The following is a 20106-nucleotide window of genomic DNA, read 5'->3' as shown; positions in this document are numbered from 1 at the left end:
AGGATATTAAAAAAGGATTTAAAATTTAAAAAAATTAAAAAATTAAACTAGTATTTCAATGGCGTCTTAAAAAATATAGAACTATATAAACTTATGCAATCTGAAATCAGCGCGTACGCTAGATTTGGCATTTTTGCACGTACATTTTCACTGCTATTTTTTTACGGTCCTCAAAGCGGAATAATACAGAAAAAAAATAATAAATAAATAAACACATTGATATTTCTCAATATTTCCTTATGGAAGCTAGTTTACTGGCTGCTTTATAAGCTACCCAAAATGTAAAATAATTTTTAAATTTCAGATTAATTATAATTCACTATACATTACCTAGAATATTTTAAACAAAATATTATACATGAAATAATAAACTACTACTTCTGTATAGATCAATAAATTGATAATAAATGTGCACAATTCAGACTCTTTATTACCCTTATTTAAAAAGGTAAGAGGGAAAGATTAAAAACTTTAAACTTTGAAAAAAAATAATTAATTTTTATTAAAATCGAATTCCTGAACAATTTTTTGTTTCCTATAGCAGTTTCCATAAAATTTACTGTTACTCACCATCGCTTGATCAAGAACTAAAGCCAACTCTACAAATTTGTTTACTTGTCTAACATCTTTCTAGAAAAACAATAAAAAATATAATTAATATTTCTACTATCACATTAGCCTTTAAGAAAAGCATCACAATGAAATAACTAATGACATACTTTAAAACGTGATGGAGTGGAGGGTCGCATACGAAACATTTTAAAACCCCATTCATGCATTCCAGTATTACCTGAAGTATATAAAAATTAATTATTATTATTAATGAGTAATTAAGTAAATTTCATTTATATTAAAAAAAATTTAAAAACAAAAATGAATTTTTTCACAATATTTTGGGAACAGCAATTAAAACTTACAAGCTTGTTTTTGATTATTAAAATGCCTTAAAAGTTTTCGAGATATACATTATACAGTCTCTCTATTAATAACACAATTTATTATATTGGCTACTGAATGTAACTGCAATAGCTGAGGTTATTATTGACATGAAAAATAAAGAACAGAAAATTTTAGTAATTCATACTAAGAAATTTCTGCCTGTTATTATTAAGTATTACTCTTTAGCTAACATACATTTCTGAATGTGAATCAAGCCTGATTAAAATCTGTGATGTCAACCACAACATTTTCTGTCTTATAATAAGTGATGTTAGAACATTTTTGAACAAATTCACTATAGGTATCAGATAAGAATTTTAATCTATGATCAATGGATACATAATATAAGCACATAACCAATTCATAAAATGCAGGTTGCAGTCATAAATTAAAATCATTTTTATTCAATATGGTATCAACAAATATGATAGAGCTTTTCAACAAAAATAATTTAAATATTTAGGGTTTTAAAGCTTTGGAGAAGATAGACTTAGACTCTAGCACTATGTGAAACTATTATTATGCTTTTTTCACAGATATTAGTAGCTCAATATGAACCATTTCAGAATAAAAAGAAAGAAACATGAAATTTATAGTTCCAAATAATTATAATAATGTTCTAAAACAATGGGCTATAAAATTGATAAGCTGAAAACAATAAGCACAACTGTAATGCAATAAAAATATTAGAATAATTAATTAAGTTTATCACATTTGAAATTCTGAAAACAATGCTTACCACAAGTATGCTTTTCTTTTGATTCAGAAAAATATCGATAAATAACATGTGGGTGCTTTTTCTATAAATAGTAATAGAAAAATATTATTTCGATCATATATGACTCAGGCTTTTCAGCATGACATGCATTTTGATATTTTATACTCTCATACTTCAATAATCACAAGATGCAGTATTTTGTATGTTTAATTATTATACTGTGCTGATTCGATGATAATACCAACAGCGTGTGTTGATTACATAAGTTGAAATGAATGCATAAATCCTAAACTGCAATACTACACTCTAAAGCAGCAGTTCTCAACTTTTTGATTAATGCGTACCATCTAAGCAAAAATTCAAAACACTTTTAGTACCACCACAATGTACAATAATTATTTTTCAACTTCTCAATAGAAATATTAAAAAAATATATTTTGCCATTTGCACAACCTATTGGCTATTTGTATTAAATATGCACACATGAAAAATATTAGATTAAAAATTAGTTACCATTTTAATTATTAAAAATTTAAGTTATAATGCCTTTATTCTAAAATTAAGTGCAAAATTTCGGCCTGTTTAAAAGACATCAATTTCTTTATCTCTTCTATTATTTCACTCAGTTTTAACCATAAATTAGGATCCACTTTTAATTTTGTTCAGTATTTATTTTTCGAATACAACATGGAAGAAAATCCCTGTTCATACAAATAGATTCTGCAAAAAGGGAATAAAAAAAAATTCAATAGCTTTATTTGAAATGCCTTTAAATTCTTTTCTTTGGTTCAGTCAACAAGTGTTAACAAGTTTGGTTCAGTTAACAAGTGTTATTTTTTGAAATCTTTTGTTAAGAATTTGATCACAGGAAATTTATATTAATTTTTCGTTTTTTCACGTGATAAAATTTCAGGTACATTTAAAGAAAGGATTTTCAATAAAATTGGATTTTTTTGATTTTTAATCCTATTTTTGTTTTCATAATCTTTGGGAAAATGTTGAAATTATTCATCAATGAAAAACAATGATTTTTAATGTCAAATGCTAGTTCTTCTTTTATTTTCAAATTATTTTTGGTTAGAAAAATTTTTAAAAGTGATATAAAAATTAAAATATTATTATCTAATTCTTTGATTATTAGGTCAATTTTTTTATCATTGTATTTATTTTATTTCCAATGGTAAACAAATAAACACTTTGTCCTTGTAATTCTAAATTTAATTCATTCAACTTTCCAAAAATAACAGCTAAATATGCTAAATGCAAAAACTATAATTCACTAAATTAACATTTTTGCAATTCAAATTTTGAATTACAAAGTAAAATTTGAATTTCTGACTGAAGTTGAAAAAATATGATTTAAAACCTTGCCTCTGGATAACCGCCTTACTTATACAAATATAACAAAAGAGTTTTATGTTCAGTGTCCATCTCTTGGCATAAAATCATAAATACTCTTGAATTTAAAGCTTGATTTTTAATTAAATTAACAATTTTAGTGACTTAATTCAAAATTATTTTCAGAATTTGGGGGATTGTTTTGGCTACTAAAGCTTCATGATGAATGGAGCAGTGAGTAAATTTAGTTTCAGGTGCGATTTTTGAAGATCTTCGTTACAAAATACACAGCTGCTTTTTAAAAGATGTATAAAAGTTTTATGCTTATGCATTATATTGCATATGCAGTATTTTACCCTTTAGTTTTGTGCAGATGCTTTTTAAAGATGTATAGATAATCACAAACAACATGGAAGAAAGTATGATAATATTTATTGATTGCTGGGGATTATAATTAATCTAAATTCATCTGACAGCCAATCACAATTTTGTTGATCTTGATAGAAGGACACACATAAATAAGCATTGAATATGGCCTGAATTACAGGAATAAAAAACAACATGGTATTCCATGGAGGTTGCAAGTTCATTTGATGCAAAAACTTAGAAGAAAATATTTTTGATGCTTTTATGATTGACATAGGATTTTTTCACCATATATAGTTGTGCGTTTATTTATTCTCTTTTAATTTATACTTTCCCTTTTTAGTTCTTTCTTTTTTCTATTTTAATTTCATTTAATAAGCAACTCTTTAAAATTTTTATGGCAACATTTTTTTATTATCCCGGAGGGGCATTAGCCCAAAAGGGCTATCAGTCTTAAAATGGCATTTTGGACTGAATCACTTTTCAAACTGTTGCTAAAAATATTATTGAACTGTATTATATTTAAGGAAACTAAATAATGAAAAATCTACTTGAATGTATGTATGTTTCTCACATTACCAAAAAAACATTTAATATATATAGAAAGTTAAAAGATTTTTAGACAATTTTTCTTTTGATGTCCATATCTATTTAAAATTAATCTTTAATTAAGCTCATAAATATGGAATCTAAAGAACTTACAGATTGATCCCCTCCATAAAATGGATGAATAACAAATGTATCATTCCCAACATGAAGAATACCACTGAAAAATAAGATTAAATACATGAAATTATCGTCCAAATGTTTTAGAAAATAAATGCAATACATATAATGAAAATTATCTAAACTGAACAAACACAAATTAAAAGTAATAAAATTTCATGTAAAATGCCTAATAATTAAACTACAGAAAAATACAGTAATACAGCATATATTACACTAATGGCAAAATGCTGGGGTTCTAGAATTGAAATCCTTTAAAAAATATTCACAAAAATTTTAAAGGTGCACAGTCTGGAAGCACTTAAATGCACAAAAGTTAATTTAAATCACAAATAAATTGATAAAAAGTCACATTTTATTAACAATGTAATAATTAGGAATCCCAATTAGACTTTACTTTGCAGTTCAATACTGTACATCTCTCAAAAACAGTGAAAAAATACAATTTTATTAATGAAGACACACTTCTGAATTCATTACAAATGAAGGAAATATGTTCTGTTCTATACAGAAAACTATCTATACACCAACATCTATACATGTATACTCCAAAGCTGAACTACCATGTAGAGTATTTCTATAAAAACTCAAGCACACTGCATAATAAATAAAATTCATCATTATGGTAGTTTTCCTATGCATCTTTTTCTAAAGGTAATTCAACTACATTTTACAATTTAAATATATTAAACAAATAATGTAATTTAAACTAATGGTAAATTCTTATTTAACTATTAAAACAATAAAAATGTTTAATGTTCATGTTTCTTTTGCATCTTAAGTCAAAGCATTTATTAGTTATGACAGACAAAATGCAAGTTAATTATTATAAAAAAAAAAAAAAACTTTTATATTTACCTAACCCCATTACATGTGCGGAAGGCAGCGATGGCTCCAGGATAATCTCTTGTAGTGCCATGATAATAGCAATGCTCTATTTCCTGAAAAGCATTATCAGGTTTTTATATAATGTAGACTTCAAACAAGCTTTATCTACTTCTTTCCTAACTACTAGATGACCAACTGATGACTGAGCAAATACATTGCCTAAATATAAGTATTGGTATCTTGAATTCATCTTTAAAGATGGAATGGGCTTGTTAAAGTTTTGGAATCCTGTTTAATAAAGATATTGAAGATATATGGGGTGGTTCAGAAGGTTTCAGACAATTTTAAAGGTAAATCAAGGAAAAAACAAAGGAGTTTGTAGTGACAAATGACAAATGAGTATGCTAAATGCACAAGAAGATTAAATAACAAAGGGATGCAAGTAAGGCAATACAAGTTTATGGGCATACATATGTTCACAACTTCAGAGGAAGCTTATTCAATTTGCAGCAATACTACCTCACAACGACAAAGCATAGGTTAGTGAATGTGTTGAAAATTACCAGACCTCTTAAGGATTGTTATAATGACATCAATGTCAAAGGATTAGATGCTGTCATACACAAGGTTCCTGGAGTAATCTCAGAGGAAGAAATAAGTGGGTGTATTTAATGAATGATTGAAATGCCACTCCAAAAGTTATTATCATTCAAGGCTTTTCCATCATGCCTTGAATGATAATGACTTGAGCTGCCCAAGAGAGCTTCTGGCAAATAATGCGTTCTAGTACATATGCATAGCATCTGTGGCTATGTGTTCCCATAAAAATGATGTGCTTCTGCACTTCTAATTTACTTTTAATCTGAACCACCCTGTACAGCATTAAGAAAACATGTAACAACTTTATTACTTAAAATTAACATTAACTAACTTAAAAGGATCTAAATTTATTGACAATTTTGCCATATATCTTCATAATTCTCATAGATAATGAACCATAATTAAAAAAAATATCAAATCACACAGAAGACTATATATTACTATTTAGTTATTGAGCTGATTTCAACAGTTATTCCTTTTTACAAAATCTAAATGCTATAAGGCTATAGATCAGGGGTTATAAATCAGGAGAAAGGGAATGTCATAGTTTCACGGAAGGGAGAATACAGTTAGGCTTTTATTTACTTGTTAAGGATTTAGTTTTGGTTTATGACTATTGTTATGAAATGTCCAGGCGCGGTAAGATAGCTTCCACGCAGAGCAGTTTTAGGGTTGCCATAAAATGGAAAGGGAAGGCAGGGTTGTCGCATTTGGCGAGAAATCGCCCATTTGGCAACAAAATTGGCTATATGCCATGGACATGAATGGAGAACTTTCTGGAACAAATTCTAACCAGTTTAGACCAGAATGTTCTCGAACACAAGCCAAAAGCTATATAAACCCTGCTGGTCTGCAGTCAGTGAGTGTGCCTTGTCTAGAGTGCGAGTTAGTGTGTGCCTCGTCTAACGAGCTGATAGTCAGTCATTGAGCGAGTGTCTCGAAGTGTAGCACTGAGTTGGCTGTCAAGTGCATCGAAGAGTCTCTTAGTGTATCGTGGTTACTGCATCGTCGAGAGAGTGTGTTAAGCTCTGGGAATGATTGAACCAAAGAGTTGGGAGCTGTACTCTCTGTGTCGTCAAGTGCATCCCGAGTTGTAGCATGGAGAGTCTCGAGAGTACGTGGAGTTCTGAGAAAAAACGAGCAGAGTCGGGAGCTATACTCTGGTGCTTTGCAGTGAAGCTGTCTCCACCGTGATAGCCTGAGAACCTAAAGGCTGTGTCACTGATTGTGTTAGCGTGTTTATAGTAGTTCTTCGATGATTGTAATGTGATTTTGGAGCTGTCCTGATTAGTACTGGCTAAATAAAGTGTGTTTTGATACTTCATCAAGAGCTATCGTCATTATTCTCTCCAAATCCTCATGAACCCCGTACGAACATGAAGGAAGAAAATAACATAACAACTGGTGTCAAAAGAAAAAAAACGCAACAATATAAAAAACTACTTTTATTCAGATTTTTGTATTTGTCAACATGTTATATATTCTTGCTTAATTTATAAAATGCATTGAAGAGTAATCTAAATTTAAATAAATGTACAGTCAAAAGTCGTTAATCCGGACTCGTCGGGACTTCGGCGATTCCGGATTATACATCATCAGTTTAAATCTCGTAAGATGGCGTGCAGAAATTCTAAAATTAAAAATATGAAATCGTAATTTATGAAATAAAGAACAATTATGATCTAAAGGGTATCAAAATTTGCAAAAAGAAAAAGCTTAATATTTATTTGTTTACTTAAATAAACATTTCTTTCAATGTAAGTTGTTTAAGTTTTGCTTCGTTTCATGTGATAATACTTTCTCTTTAATTCTATTAAACAGACATAATTTCTTGTTCAGTTACAAAGTTCCGCTGTTCAAGTCCTATAATTGGTGTGTCAAGAACACCGACTAATTTGTCAATCGAAATTTTTTCGTTTTCAATAACTTCTGTCACTTTTCTTCGTTATCGGAAGCGAATTATAATGACGAGGAACTTGTTTTAAATCATATCAAAGACGGAGCATATCGAGATGAAATACTACATTTGGTAAGGAATTATAAGCCAAATAAAATAAAAACATCTGCCCTGAAGATAAGGATAGTGCTGACAGATCAACTTCCAATTCATTACGCGCCCGCCACGGCGTTCCCCCCGCCGAGCAGCGTGAATTTCGGAATTTCGGATTTCAAAACATACTTTCGCTTTAGATCCTTTACATATTAACAAATATATATCGGAAATTGTATTTGATATAATCGAAAGTTTAAGCTTACTTTTATAAAATTGCTCTTACAGTCTGAAAAAAATAATAAGCCAGATCCAATTCGAAAATTAAGGAACAACGCAATCATCAACATTAACTGAAATAGATAATTAGATAATTTTAGCTATACAATAAAGCAATTTTCTTTGTAGTCAGTGGCGTAGCGAGGGGGGGCAAGGGGGTGCATGATGCCCCGGGCGCTGCTCGTACAGGGGCGCCAAATGGTCTCCAAACGAGATTTTCCGGAAAATTTCAGTTTTAATTTTGATCGATTTCTGGAAAATATATTTAAAATTAATAACTATTGTAATTAATTATTTGTCTGATAAAATGTGTAATAAAATCTTTGCAGTACATCAACCAAAACGTTTTTCCTGACCACTTTATTTCTCCAAAGTAGAGATATATTTTTTAAAACGAAATGCACGTATATGTTCCGCTTTTTATTTTAAAATGATTTCTCAAACATATCCACTTTCCAAAATCTGATTCCATAATCTGGAAATGACATTTTAGGAAAATCCTAACGCTTCCGCTACAATGGATTGCGTTTGACTCTCCTGTAAACGACTGATGGCCTTCCTGGCTACCGATTCAACTAAGTCATCTTGCTGAGACATCGTATATTCACTGCTACGAAGCATTCAATGCATGTCAATTGTTTTTAATATCCTATTACAAAAGGAATACTGCAGGTCGCTCCTTACTCCTTATCTAAAACTCATAGATTTCGACGTCACAAACTAAATTCGCATATTCCCAACTTGTAAACGTTATAATTTTCCTTTATAATCTCTTCATTTTCCTTTTGTTCAAAATGGTTGTCCATTATATGGTTATTTCATACCGAACCCACAATATCCCCTAATTGTGCCCACCAGCGGCCGAGCAGTAAAGACGCAGAACACTGGTAGTTCGGTCCGAGGTTCGAATCCCGTGAACGGGCTGGCTGCATGGGCGTTTTCGTGGTTTTCCCCATGTGTAACGTATATACGAGCCAGTTTCCCTTAGAAAGACCTCCACGAAGACATCCCTCCCTTTAGGTAGATAGCCCTCGTGTGCTTTGCCATAATTGAATAATCCTAACCCCTAATCCCCTAACTGTTTTGAGCAGTGAATGTGAATGCATGATGTTACTCCGCAGTAGAAAAGAAATGGAACTTAAAACTCCACTACAGATCTATGGAGTAAATGTTTTTCTAAGCCTAAGAGTCGCACTTCAAATACTACTTACTACTTCATTATCAAATGCTAACTATGAACGTTCGTTCAGCAAATTAAAATAAATTTTCACATATTTACATTCAGCGATGGGACAAAATCCTCTAAGTCATCTAGCATTTTTAAGTGTGGAAAGAGAAAAATTAGAAAGGGTCGACTTTGATGAAGTAAATGATAAATTTGCTTCATCCAAGGTAAGAAAAATGTATACATAATAATTAATTGTATTCATGTATTATATTATTATTAATAAATATAAGTGCCCAACCAAGTCGAGGTGCACGTGATTGAAGCGAGATGAGGGCAAATTAAAATTTTTAAGTTGGCTGGTTGTGTGTCTGACAATTTTAGATCTTTGGCCCTTCAATCACGAACGTGTCCAGTTGGCTGTGTCCTTTTGCATGCTGGGTCATATGAAACGTTTCTGTATCAGTTTCCTTGAAGCCTTGATGCCAGGATGTGACAGACGATGTAACTGACTAAAAATGGCATGGCGAAATCCGGAGGGAACATAAGGTCAAAATCTTGAATCCTGAACTTCACAATAAAGTGATTTTCCAGTTGACAGCTGCTTAGGCTGCAAGTTGAGATTGGTGGAAGATTTGCTTTTCAAGAGGGTTTGTAGTTTTGAATCTCGGTGTTGTTCATCCGCAAGGGCAGCAAACTTTACTGGCGAAGGAACGGCTAGTTCTTCAATACGAGACAAGGTGTCTGCAACAATATTCTGCAAACCCTCAATATAACGGATAGCTGTTGAAAATTGCCCTATGAATTCTAGGTGTCTCATTTGACAAGAAGTTTTATTCTATTGAAAAGCATAGGTTAAGGGTTTGTGATCTGTGAAGATCATGAAAACGCGTCCCTCTAGCATATGTCGAAAATATTTGACAGCTTCATAAATTGCTAATAATTCGCAATCGTAAGTGCTATATCTGGTTTGTGCTGGTGAGAGTTTTTTAGAAAAATATGAGTCTCCATAATTCTTCATCTTTCTGTTGTAAAACTGCTCCTATACCTGTTGTTGATGTGTCAACGTGTAGAGACATTAGGTTATTTTTTGGAAGCAGAAGAGATGAAAAATATGCAATTCCTTCGCCGGGAATCGAACCGCGGACCTCTGGAATACCGGCCCAGCGTGCTACCGTTACACCACGAAGGCACGCTAGGGAAGTGGTAGAAATACCTTATAATGTATATAATATATCGTGTATAATGCGACTGGTGTTTTTAGGGAACCCAATCGCCAAATCCTAGGTGTGGAGAATCCTCATCCAACACCCCTTTGAGTTCGGGCGTCACTGTAGTGACATTAAGACTTTTGGGTGCAAAAGAGATTGAAAAATTAGCAACCGCCTTCGCCGGGAATCGAATCTCGGACCTCTGGAGTACAGGCACAGCGTGCAGAACTACTACACCGCGAAGGCACGCTAGGAAAGCGGAAGAAATACCTTATAAACGTAGAGTTATAATGGTTTAGATGCAGAAGGATACTGCAGATTTGTTGCCGAAATGAAATCCTTTTTGCATTTTTGGAACGCTTCGCGAGATTCTGTGGTCCAGGTTATAAAGCGTTTATCGCTTTTCTTGCTTCCAACCAAAAAAGAATTCAGAGGTGATTGTATGGTTGCTGCATGAGGTAAGAAACGTCGATAAAAATTGAGCATAGCAAGAAATAATCTTAAGTCCTTCACTGTAGATGGTTCGGACATATCGCGGATAGCAGTGACTCTGGAACGGGTTGAACGCCAACAGCGGAAATTTCATGCCCAAGAAAGGATACTCTTGATTGGCCAAAAACGCAATTGTAGGGATTAAGACTGACACCGTACCTTTGAAAACGTTCAAAAACTGTTCTCAAATGTGATGTGTTCTTGCTCTGAAGACGAGGCGATTAAGACGTCATCAAAATAAGGTACACGAAAGTCGAGGCCGATTAATACCTGATTCATGAAGCGATGTAACGTTTGAGCAGCATTGCATAAGCCGAAAGTCATGACCGGAAACTCAAATAGTCCAAAAGGCGTAATAACCCCAGTTTCAGCTGGGTTAACGGGCACTTGGTGATACGCCCGCTCAAAATCAAGGGTTGTAAAAATAGCTTTTCCCTCTAAAACTTGCATACAGTTTTGAATGTGCGGGACTGGGTAACGATCAGGAATGGTAGCTGCATTTAACCGGCGATAATCGCCACTTACCATTTAGATGGAGTGGACTGGCCCATGAACTTTTTGAAGGACGGCAAATTCCCTGTTCCATCATGTATTAAAATTCCTCTTTGGTGGCTTTAAGCTTGTCCAGAGGTAAGCGTCAAGGTTTAGCGGCAATTGGCAGTCCGTTAGTTTCAATATAATGTAGTACATCGTTTTTGGGTTCGGAAATACCCATAACTGTGCGCGTGATTGTAGGGAATTCTCTGAGAAGTTGATGCCATGGGGAGTTACTAGAAATCAGTTTAATGCTCAAATATTGACTATTGCGAATTACTCCCGGATAAGTTAAGTTGGTTGTGGAATCTATCAAACGGCGATTCTTAAGATCGACAAGCAAAGAAAATTTTTGTAAAAAGTCAGCACTAATAATAGGACAGTAGCCAACAATGAATGGCTATTTGAAAGTTGCAGCGCAATCCTAAATCAACAGATATCAGGCGTTCACCAAAAGTTTGAATAGGAGTTCCATTTCCTACATAAAGTTGTAACTTGGTAAGGCGCTTTTGTTCGTGAAAATGTAATGAAATGACAGAAACATCAGCCCTGGTGTCTAGAAGAAACCTTAAGCACGAAATTCTCTTCTATGACGAAAAGGCGTGCAAGATTCCGGCCGCTGTCATATATGACTTCGAGCAACGGCCCTTCTCGTTTCCCTGGTCGTTATAACGACACACGGTGGGTGGCATTTGTTTGCCTTGTTTCCAAATTTGTGGTGGTAAAAAAAAAAATACCCGGAAGAGGGATTTCATAACGTTTCCTCAGTGGGCTACGACGTGTATTTTGACCACGTGATGTGGAGCGGTTGCGCGAAAAGCTTCAGCTTGAATGGCTACTAACAGAGCAACCTGTTTGAAAAAGTCATCAATTTGAGCCTGTAATGCCACAATACCTGACCCAGGAGCCTGCACTGCGTGTATCTGCGCAGGAATGGCCAGCTTGGGAATTTTATCAGCAATTTCGGGAAGATTTTTAAATGGCTCGCTACTGGCCGCTAAAATGGTTTGCATGTTAGATGGGAGTCTATTCATCCATAATGTTTTAAGAATGTTATCCGTTAGGTTACCGGCGACTAAGTCTGACATTTTATACAGCAATTGAGAAGGCCTTATATCACCCAACTGTAAATCGTGCAACAGCTGCTTGATTTTAACTGTCTCGGATTCTTCATAAACAGAAATTAATTTTTTTAAAGATGTGTATTTGTCCGTCGTCGATGGATTCAAAATTATTTCACGAGCTGATTGAAGTACCTCTGATGCTAACACAGCGATCGCTGTATAAAATCGAGTTTCGTTGGCAGTAATGTGACTCAATTTAAACTGCGCATCCAATTGAATGAACCATAACGATGGATCTCGGCGACAAAAAGGTGGTGGCTTAACTGCCACTCGCGCCAATTGTGAAGCAGCATCGTTGTCAACCACTTTAGATCAATCAAATATGCACAGTAATAATATGTATAGAAAAATAATAAATATGTATATAGTGACACAGTTTCTTGGTACTTGAAATCAGAGAAACTGGCGGTTCAAATGCAGCAGACGATACATATATCCGCTGAAATTATGACAAAAATATGTTGACTCATTGGAATATGGCACAACGCTTGAAATCACATGTGAAATGTCTTATTTGAATCTCATCACACTGGGTAACTTACTGCTGTTCAGAATTTTGATATATAAACTCCATATTTGTGCAACATTGAAGGTTGCTATTCGTAATAAATACAGGTCACCAATTATAGTAGTACAATTTTTTGAGACTGATCGTTAAATAATTATAACAATTGAATAAAATAAATATTATTTTGTTCTTGGTTGCTATGGGTTACCAGACTGTCAGAGTTGAGTTGTAATAGGAAAGTTGCCACACATCTATTTATTTATCTATAATGTATATTAAACTTTTAATTGTTTAAAAACACTTATATAAATATGTAAAATAAATAACACCTTTTTAACTAATTCTAGATCATTGTATGTCTGATTTTTTCGCCGACACAGATGCATTTCCAAATTCAAGGATAATGTAGTTAGGTAGTGACTATTCTTAATATATTTTTGAGTATTTTATGGCAGATTCAGCATTTTATTATTATTTGCATTATTTTCTTATTACGAATATATTCTATACATTATATTACTGAAAGTGTTTTTTTTTGGGGGGGGCACCAAAAAGGTATTTTGCCCCGGGCGCTAGTTATGCTTGCTACGCCACTGTTTGTAGTGTAGTACAATAAAATTACAGTTATTCATCTCAAACTGGAACACAGTTTCAAGTTTTTCTGTTAATTTGACTTAAATTTTTGTAATAAGATTTCTACTAAACTATAGCATTCAGAAATATATTTTGTTTTTCTGACTGCATAATTATGAATAAAATAAAATTTCACAAAAGTTTCTTTAATAAAACACCATACATTATTTTTTTTCACTCTTTCACATCCATTGTACATAGTCAACATCTAACTTCGATTTTTGACCTCAAACACATTTATGTCAGTCACTTTCCTCATGCACTACAGCATCAAATATAAATATGATTGACTTGACTTATTGTATCAAATATAACCAATAAATGTTTTTTGACTATCATTGTTTTCATGTGGACAGTTCATGAAAATGTCACAACAGCAGTTCCTAACTGTTGGCTACTATTATAATATCCAGTTAAACATTTTTTGCTATCTGTTTTTTTAAACTTATTTTTTTCTATTTCTTATTATGGTGGCAGTATATATGTTAATAATCAATTAAGAGTCTCACTTTATACAAACAATTTATACAACACACAATAAATATAATTTTTATCCTAAAATATGTTCCATATTAAGTACCATAAGAGCCACACATAATCATACAGACAGAATACATAGATCAATTAAAATTTGAGGCTTCATTTACCTGAGTTGAAATTTGTTGAACCCCTTCAGGAAGGAAGTGCTTTTGTATTAAATTTGGTGCAAGCAAATGCCTAAGAAATGTAACAACAAATACATACATGATAAAATAAGTTCTGAAAAAGCAACATAATTTTTTATCCAGAAATATACTTCATAAATATGTCTCAGATTTGAGCTATGAAAAATTACTTCATCACTGACTAGGAATAATGAATCTTTTCAAATAATATTAGCTTGTTGCAAATGAAATGCCAAATTTTGGAATAAAATAATTTTCATCTCCATTATTAAATATTGACAGTATGTACAATGTACTCTTGATTATCTGGGTGTGGATTACACCAGTTTGCACATTACCCACATATGGTAGTGCCTATACACTCAACGCTCAAGAGTAGCAACAGCTTTGTCAAACATAACGTAAAACCAACAACATTGGTTTGTTTCTTCCTGATACAGAAATCAGAGATTTTATTCTAATTCAAGGCAATAACAAGTTATTTGCCAAAAAACTGAAAATGTAAACTTCTTCAAAAATATCAAAAGGGAAAAAATCAGGGAATGGTTCAATGGCGGTTTTACTGAGCTGGATTTTCAATGCTTGAGGCATGTGGATATTGTTTCAAACGCCACAAGAACAGAAGAAGCAGAAAGTGATACTGAAAATACAAACCATGAAGATGGTGACAATTACATTAATTTTGATACAGCAGTAACTTCTGTTGAAGCTCTATTGGATTTTGTCAACCAAAAGGGATTCAATATAATAATAAAATAAAACTTTGAAAAATAGGCAGCAAATTTCATCAAATAATTATGTTTCCAAACGAAAGTAAAATTACTGATATTTTTAAGAAATAGACACATACAATAAGTATGAAACTGATAGTTTGGATTATCTCTGTTTTTCAATTATCCATGACCTGCCTCTCTGGCATTAGTACAGTAGTACAGATAATTGAGAGTACACTGTATGTATGCATGTGTGTTCCTTATACTGGGGGAAAATGACAGCACCTACAGCCACTCAATTTTGAATATGCATAGTTGTCCACCCAAATATGCAAATGAACCACCTAGAAGCATGAACACAGACTCTGAAACTGACACAGTAAATAAAAGAATGATACAGTGATGGTTCTAAAAATTTTGATTCAACAAAATTATCCTTGAAAGAAAGCAATACGGACATTCAACAGCTGCCACTGACAATGAACTCTGAATGTTAGGTGGAGTCTGAACCCTGAAAAACTGTAATGGAACTGGAACTAAACACCATTTGACTGTTACCACTGCTTGCAAATATTTAAAAAAGGCAAGAAGAATAACTAATTGACTGTCTGTAAATTTGTTAAAAGATTTGACATGCTTTCTGAAAATTACCACTTCTCTCTCAGAACATAAACTTTCTGTTTTTGATCAAATTAGTGTCATACAATGAAAAATGAATTTTATGTGCTACCGGCTGCTAATTCACTCAATGGCTAGATGCTGACAGTATTCCAAAATACCCACTGAAACTACTGATCTTTATCCAAGGAAGACAATGGTAATTGCTTGATGGTGCACAACTGATTAATTCTTAAGATGTGCCAAACAAAGCTGAAAAGTTCTGAACCAGAATGTGAAATACTTTGGTATACACAGTCATACTGCGTGACAATATGTATCAAGAACAACAGTCCAAAAGATACAAAATTTATACTTTAAAATTCTTTTCAATTCACATGACCTTTAGCTACCAAGTTTTCAGGTATTTTTGGCAGAAAAACACTTAGATAATGACATGGCTAAGAGAAATGCAATCAAAAGAATTTCTCAAGTTTAGAACACTGGCCTTCAATGAAACTGGCATGAAGGCACTCGTATCTCACAGGGAGGAGTATATGTGAATGATGTGTACTTAGATAAAGAATGTCAATTTTAAAAAGAACTATCTTAAGTTTCACTATCAATATGATACTTCATGTGCAACAACCTTTTGTGAATGATAAGTACTTAGATAAAGAATGTCAATTTTAAAAAGAACTATCTTAAATTTCACTATCAATATGATACTTCATGTGCAACAACCTTTTAATTAAAATAGTAATAATAATAACAATAAGAATTGCATGAAAAATTTACAAGTAAAATAATCCATTTCAAGCATTATTTATGCATATGTAAAAAGAGGATCATCGTCAAGACACAAATTAATTACAATGATATTCAACTTTTAAAAGCCTTATACTAATAAAAGTAATAAAAGATCTTATCTTTGGTAACATTTAAAACCTATTTGTCATAAATTATTTAATAAGAATTTAAAAAACACCATACAAATTTTTCCAAGAACAAAATTTGAAACTGAACTTTTATAAATAGGTTTCTAAATAACTCTTGATGCTTTTTCAACATTAAATACATAAAAACGAAATGGTTAACTTAAAACATGATTTATATTAGCCATTTTATACACAGTCAATTTGATAACTTACGTGTTGAGCTCTAAGTCGATGCGAAATTTATAATTAAAAGCCTTGATGAGCAATGATGTTTGATGATAATGTTCCCCAGTCTATCAAAGAAAATCAGCTTTAAATACATGCTTCAATATACTTTCTATTAACATAATAATTTGGTAAATTTATACTCTAAAATTGTTCTTATTTTTTAAAAAATTAATTCAATATCATATAATTTTACATAATCTTAAACACAACACATTGCCCACTCTGAAATATAACTGAAATGTATAATATTAATAGTGCTACAAAAAAGTCCTGTAAATGTTTCTTTGAAAGCCCAGTTCTAGTGCACAAATGACCACTGAAGAACTATTCTGTCTCCTAGAAAAGCATGGAATTCTGTTTGGAAAAATGTAATTTTAAGTCATTTCTTAATAATCACATCAACTTATAAATAATCACACTAACTGATCCCAGGAAACCTAGCATGTATGAAAACACAAAGTAACAATGTTAAAAAGAATTTTTCTCCCTTTTTAAAATTATATATTGGCAAAGATATTTGCTAAGATGAAAATGTTTCGATATATTTGTCAATTCCATACTAATAAAGAAACAGCTTCTAAAATACTTGTAATTAATATTTTTATATTACTATATAGAAACCAGTTTTCTGCTATAATTTGAAGCATTCTCTAAGATTTAATATTTAAGACCCTGTCAATCACCAGTGACTGACACTATATTTCTTTTTTTTTCAGACCACATTACTTTCCATTTGGACAGTAAAAATTGTTGCTGACAAATGATATGCAATTTTCAAAATTATATTCTTCTACACAGATCTCTGGCTACCAGCATATCAGTGACTAGATATCACGGGCTAAACAGAAAGGAAGACAAAATAGCCTAAGTGCTACTATGGTAAAGCAAACTCTGTGATGCTAATATATAAGCGGCAGCCGAATAAAAACCAAATATATGGGGAAAATAATTAAACTGTTTACTATTTGTTTGAGTTTTATATACGGAGGAGATGAGTTTTATAAACGGCAGTTTTTCTATTGATTAGTACATACGAAGTCCAAAATCTGGACGTCTATTATCCGGAATGATCTAAAATCTGGATCTCAAAACCACCAACAATGTTTTTCTTGTAGGCTTTACGCATGCACATTTGATTCCCTCCCCCCCCTCCATGCATTATAAAACATCTGGAGAGTCCTGATTCTTAATTTCACTTTGACACTAAATAAAATACATTGTTATTGAAGGAACAATCATTTTACCATAAATTTGTAAAATCAGTAATTTGGCTCCGTTGCTGCATATCTGCTTGGCACACATCTCAAACCGAAACATCATTCCACATAGATACATTATTGATCTGACACCAACTTGGCGAATCATTATTTATTATACTTTCCTTTCATCACTGCATGTTTATCAACGCATGACAACTTGAATAATGACTCATGCGGCAATGCCTAAACAATTTTTTTATGTTAGTAATTGAATAATAAAGGAGTATGGTAACCTTTTATGTTGACATTACGCTTGCCGATGATTACAGATTTAAGTTAAATGCGCTAAAAATGTTCACGAGGGAAAATTTATCAAAAATTTATTTCCATATGCTAAAAATAGATTTTGTTGATGATACTCATAGACCCAAACATTACATTTAGGGCTATTTGAATTAAAAATAACTGATTTGTTATTCACATAAACCCAGAATCAGCGCCAGGGCTTGTATGGCCGCACCGCATAGCAGAATTTAGGACCCGGGACCCACGGTGACTGCATCAGGCAGTAACATATCTAGCACCGGCCCTCAATATGGCTTAAGTATATGTGGGAATTTATTTATTCAGAACTCTGATAAGCCTTAAGCATGAGCAAGGAATAGGCATAAGTATAATAAATAACTAAATTAATACAATTTAGGCTTAATTGTCTCAGTGCGCTATAGAAACATGATAAAATTTAAGGGAACAACTTGTCATTAGTCGCCATGCTCATATTTTCCAAATAACGGATTTTGTAAAGAAATGAAGATGATATAAAAGAAGTTTTTCATTGTGATGACAATGCTTCTCAACAATCAATCAATTAATGAATGGTGAAATCTGTAGTATAGTTCTAAACCCAGAAAATACTGCTACCCATAGTGAAGAAAGTGACAGAAAAGTTACTGAAAATGAGAAAATTTCGATTGACAAGTTAGTCGGAATTCTCGAAACAGCTGTTACAGCACTTCAGAAATGTAACTGAACAAGAGATTATGTTTGTCTACAGAATTAAAGAGAAAGTATTAGCACAAAAAACAAAGCAACTTAAACAACGTACACTGAAAGAAATGTTTAATAAGGTAAACAAATAAATATTAAGGTTTTTTTTTTTTTTTTTTTTTTTTTTTTTTTTTGTAAATTTTGATACCCTTTAGATCATAAATACTTCATTATTTCATAAATCCCGATTTCATATTTTTAATTTTATAATTTCTATATGCCACCTTACTAGATTTAAACTGATGATCTAATATCCGGAAAAATCCCAAATCCAGAATCGCCAAAGTCCCGCCGAGTCCGGATTTTGGACTTTGTACTGTATTTGTCTTGGTTCCTGGAAGTTTGAACACAATTTGTAGCTGAATTTTTTAACCAGTGAGTTTAATAAGTGCTGGGCACTGTATGTCATGCAAACCTAAATATTTTGTACTTAAAAGGGGAAAATAAAAAACTGTTAATTGAAAAGATTTCTACTACTGCTTATTAATCAGGTACATGTTCCTGTGACTTTTTGTACAATTCATTTAGCTTCTTGTATGTTAAACGCTCTTTATCTTCTTGACTGTTGCTGCCTTTATTGTCTGCTGGTGTTATAAGACCATCCAATTTTTCATTTGTCATTTCACTATCATCATTCTTGACTAATTCTATAATTTCTCTTTCTTCCATATCTGAAAATCATTTGACCCCTATTGCTTTTAAAATATGTATGACGTCATTGGCTTCAGTTTCAGTTGATGAAAATCCTTTAACAACTTCTGGCCAGTGCTAATGCCAGCAAGCATTCATTTTTGACGAATTTACTTGTTCCTATGAGAGTTAAATCTCTATAGAGTGTCTTATGTTGTGTTACTTCCAAAATGCTATTAGTGTGCTGTGCTTTCTTTTGTGCAATGCTTTTTTTTTCAGAGATGTAAACATGCCTGACCTAATATACGCTTTGATTGTTTTTTTATTATTATTATTATTATTATTATTATTATTATTATTATTATTTTTTATTCCTAGATGTATTGGTTTCATTAAGGAAGTGATGTTTGTTGCAAGGACTGAAACCCTTATATTCAGATGCAATGTTGTGAGGGCTTCAATACTGCATCCTGAAGCATTATTGAGAATCAGGAGAACTTTAAATTTAAAGTTCAGGTTTTGTCATTCTAAGTAATATCTTACTTCTTTAATAAATGAATTTTCAAACCATTAAACCAAGTCATTAAAAGGACTATTGCAATGTGGTTGAAATTCAGCAGTGTACTTTGTGCACTTGA

At 32.3% G+C, this 20106-nt stretch overlaps 1 protein-coding gene across 3 annotated transcripts in view; it reads right to left on the bottom strand.

The window, feature by feature from the left end:
* LOC118182622 (disintegrin and metalloproteinase domain-containing protein 11-like) overlaps window positions 1-20106 on the bottom strand; it is a 368998-nt gene that overhangs the window by 74396 nt on the left and 274496 nt on the right. For all 3 annotated transcript variants that reach the window (XM_035351993.2, XM_085813274.1, XM_085813275.1), the window contains 7 exons: window positions 16578-16657; window positions 14099-14168; window positions 4946-5028; window positions 4064-4127; window positions 1679-1739; window positions 720-790; window positions 571-630 (listed from right to left, as the gene is read on the bottom strand). In XM_035351993.2, the coding sequence (XP_035207884.2) occupies window positions 571-630; window positions 720-790; window positions 1679-1739; window positions 4064-4127; window positions 4946-5028; window positions 14099-14168; window positions 16578-16657 (489 nt within the window). The remainder of the gene's footprint in view (window positions 1-570; window positions 631-719; window positions 791-1678; window positions 1740-4063; window positions 4128-4945; window positions 5029-14098; window positions 14169-16577; window positions 16658-20106) is intronic.

The sequence above is a fragment of the Stegodyphus dumicola genome, chromosome 3 (assembly GCF_044657685.1).
Source record: "Stegodyphus dumicola isolate Sdum_Otavi_A_Nest chromosome 3, ASM4465768v1".
NCBI lineage: Eukaryota > Metazoa > Arthropoda > Arachnida > Araneae > Eresidae > Stegodyphus > Stegodyphus dumicola.
Note: the sequence above shows the minus strand (reverse complement) of the source record. Positions and strands in the feature narration are given on the sequence as shown.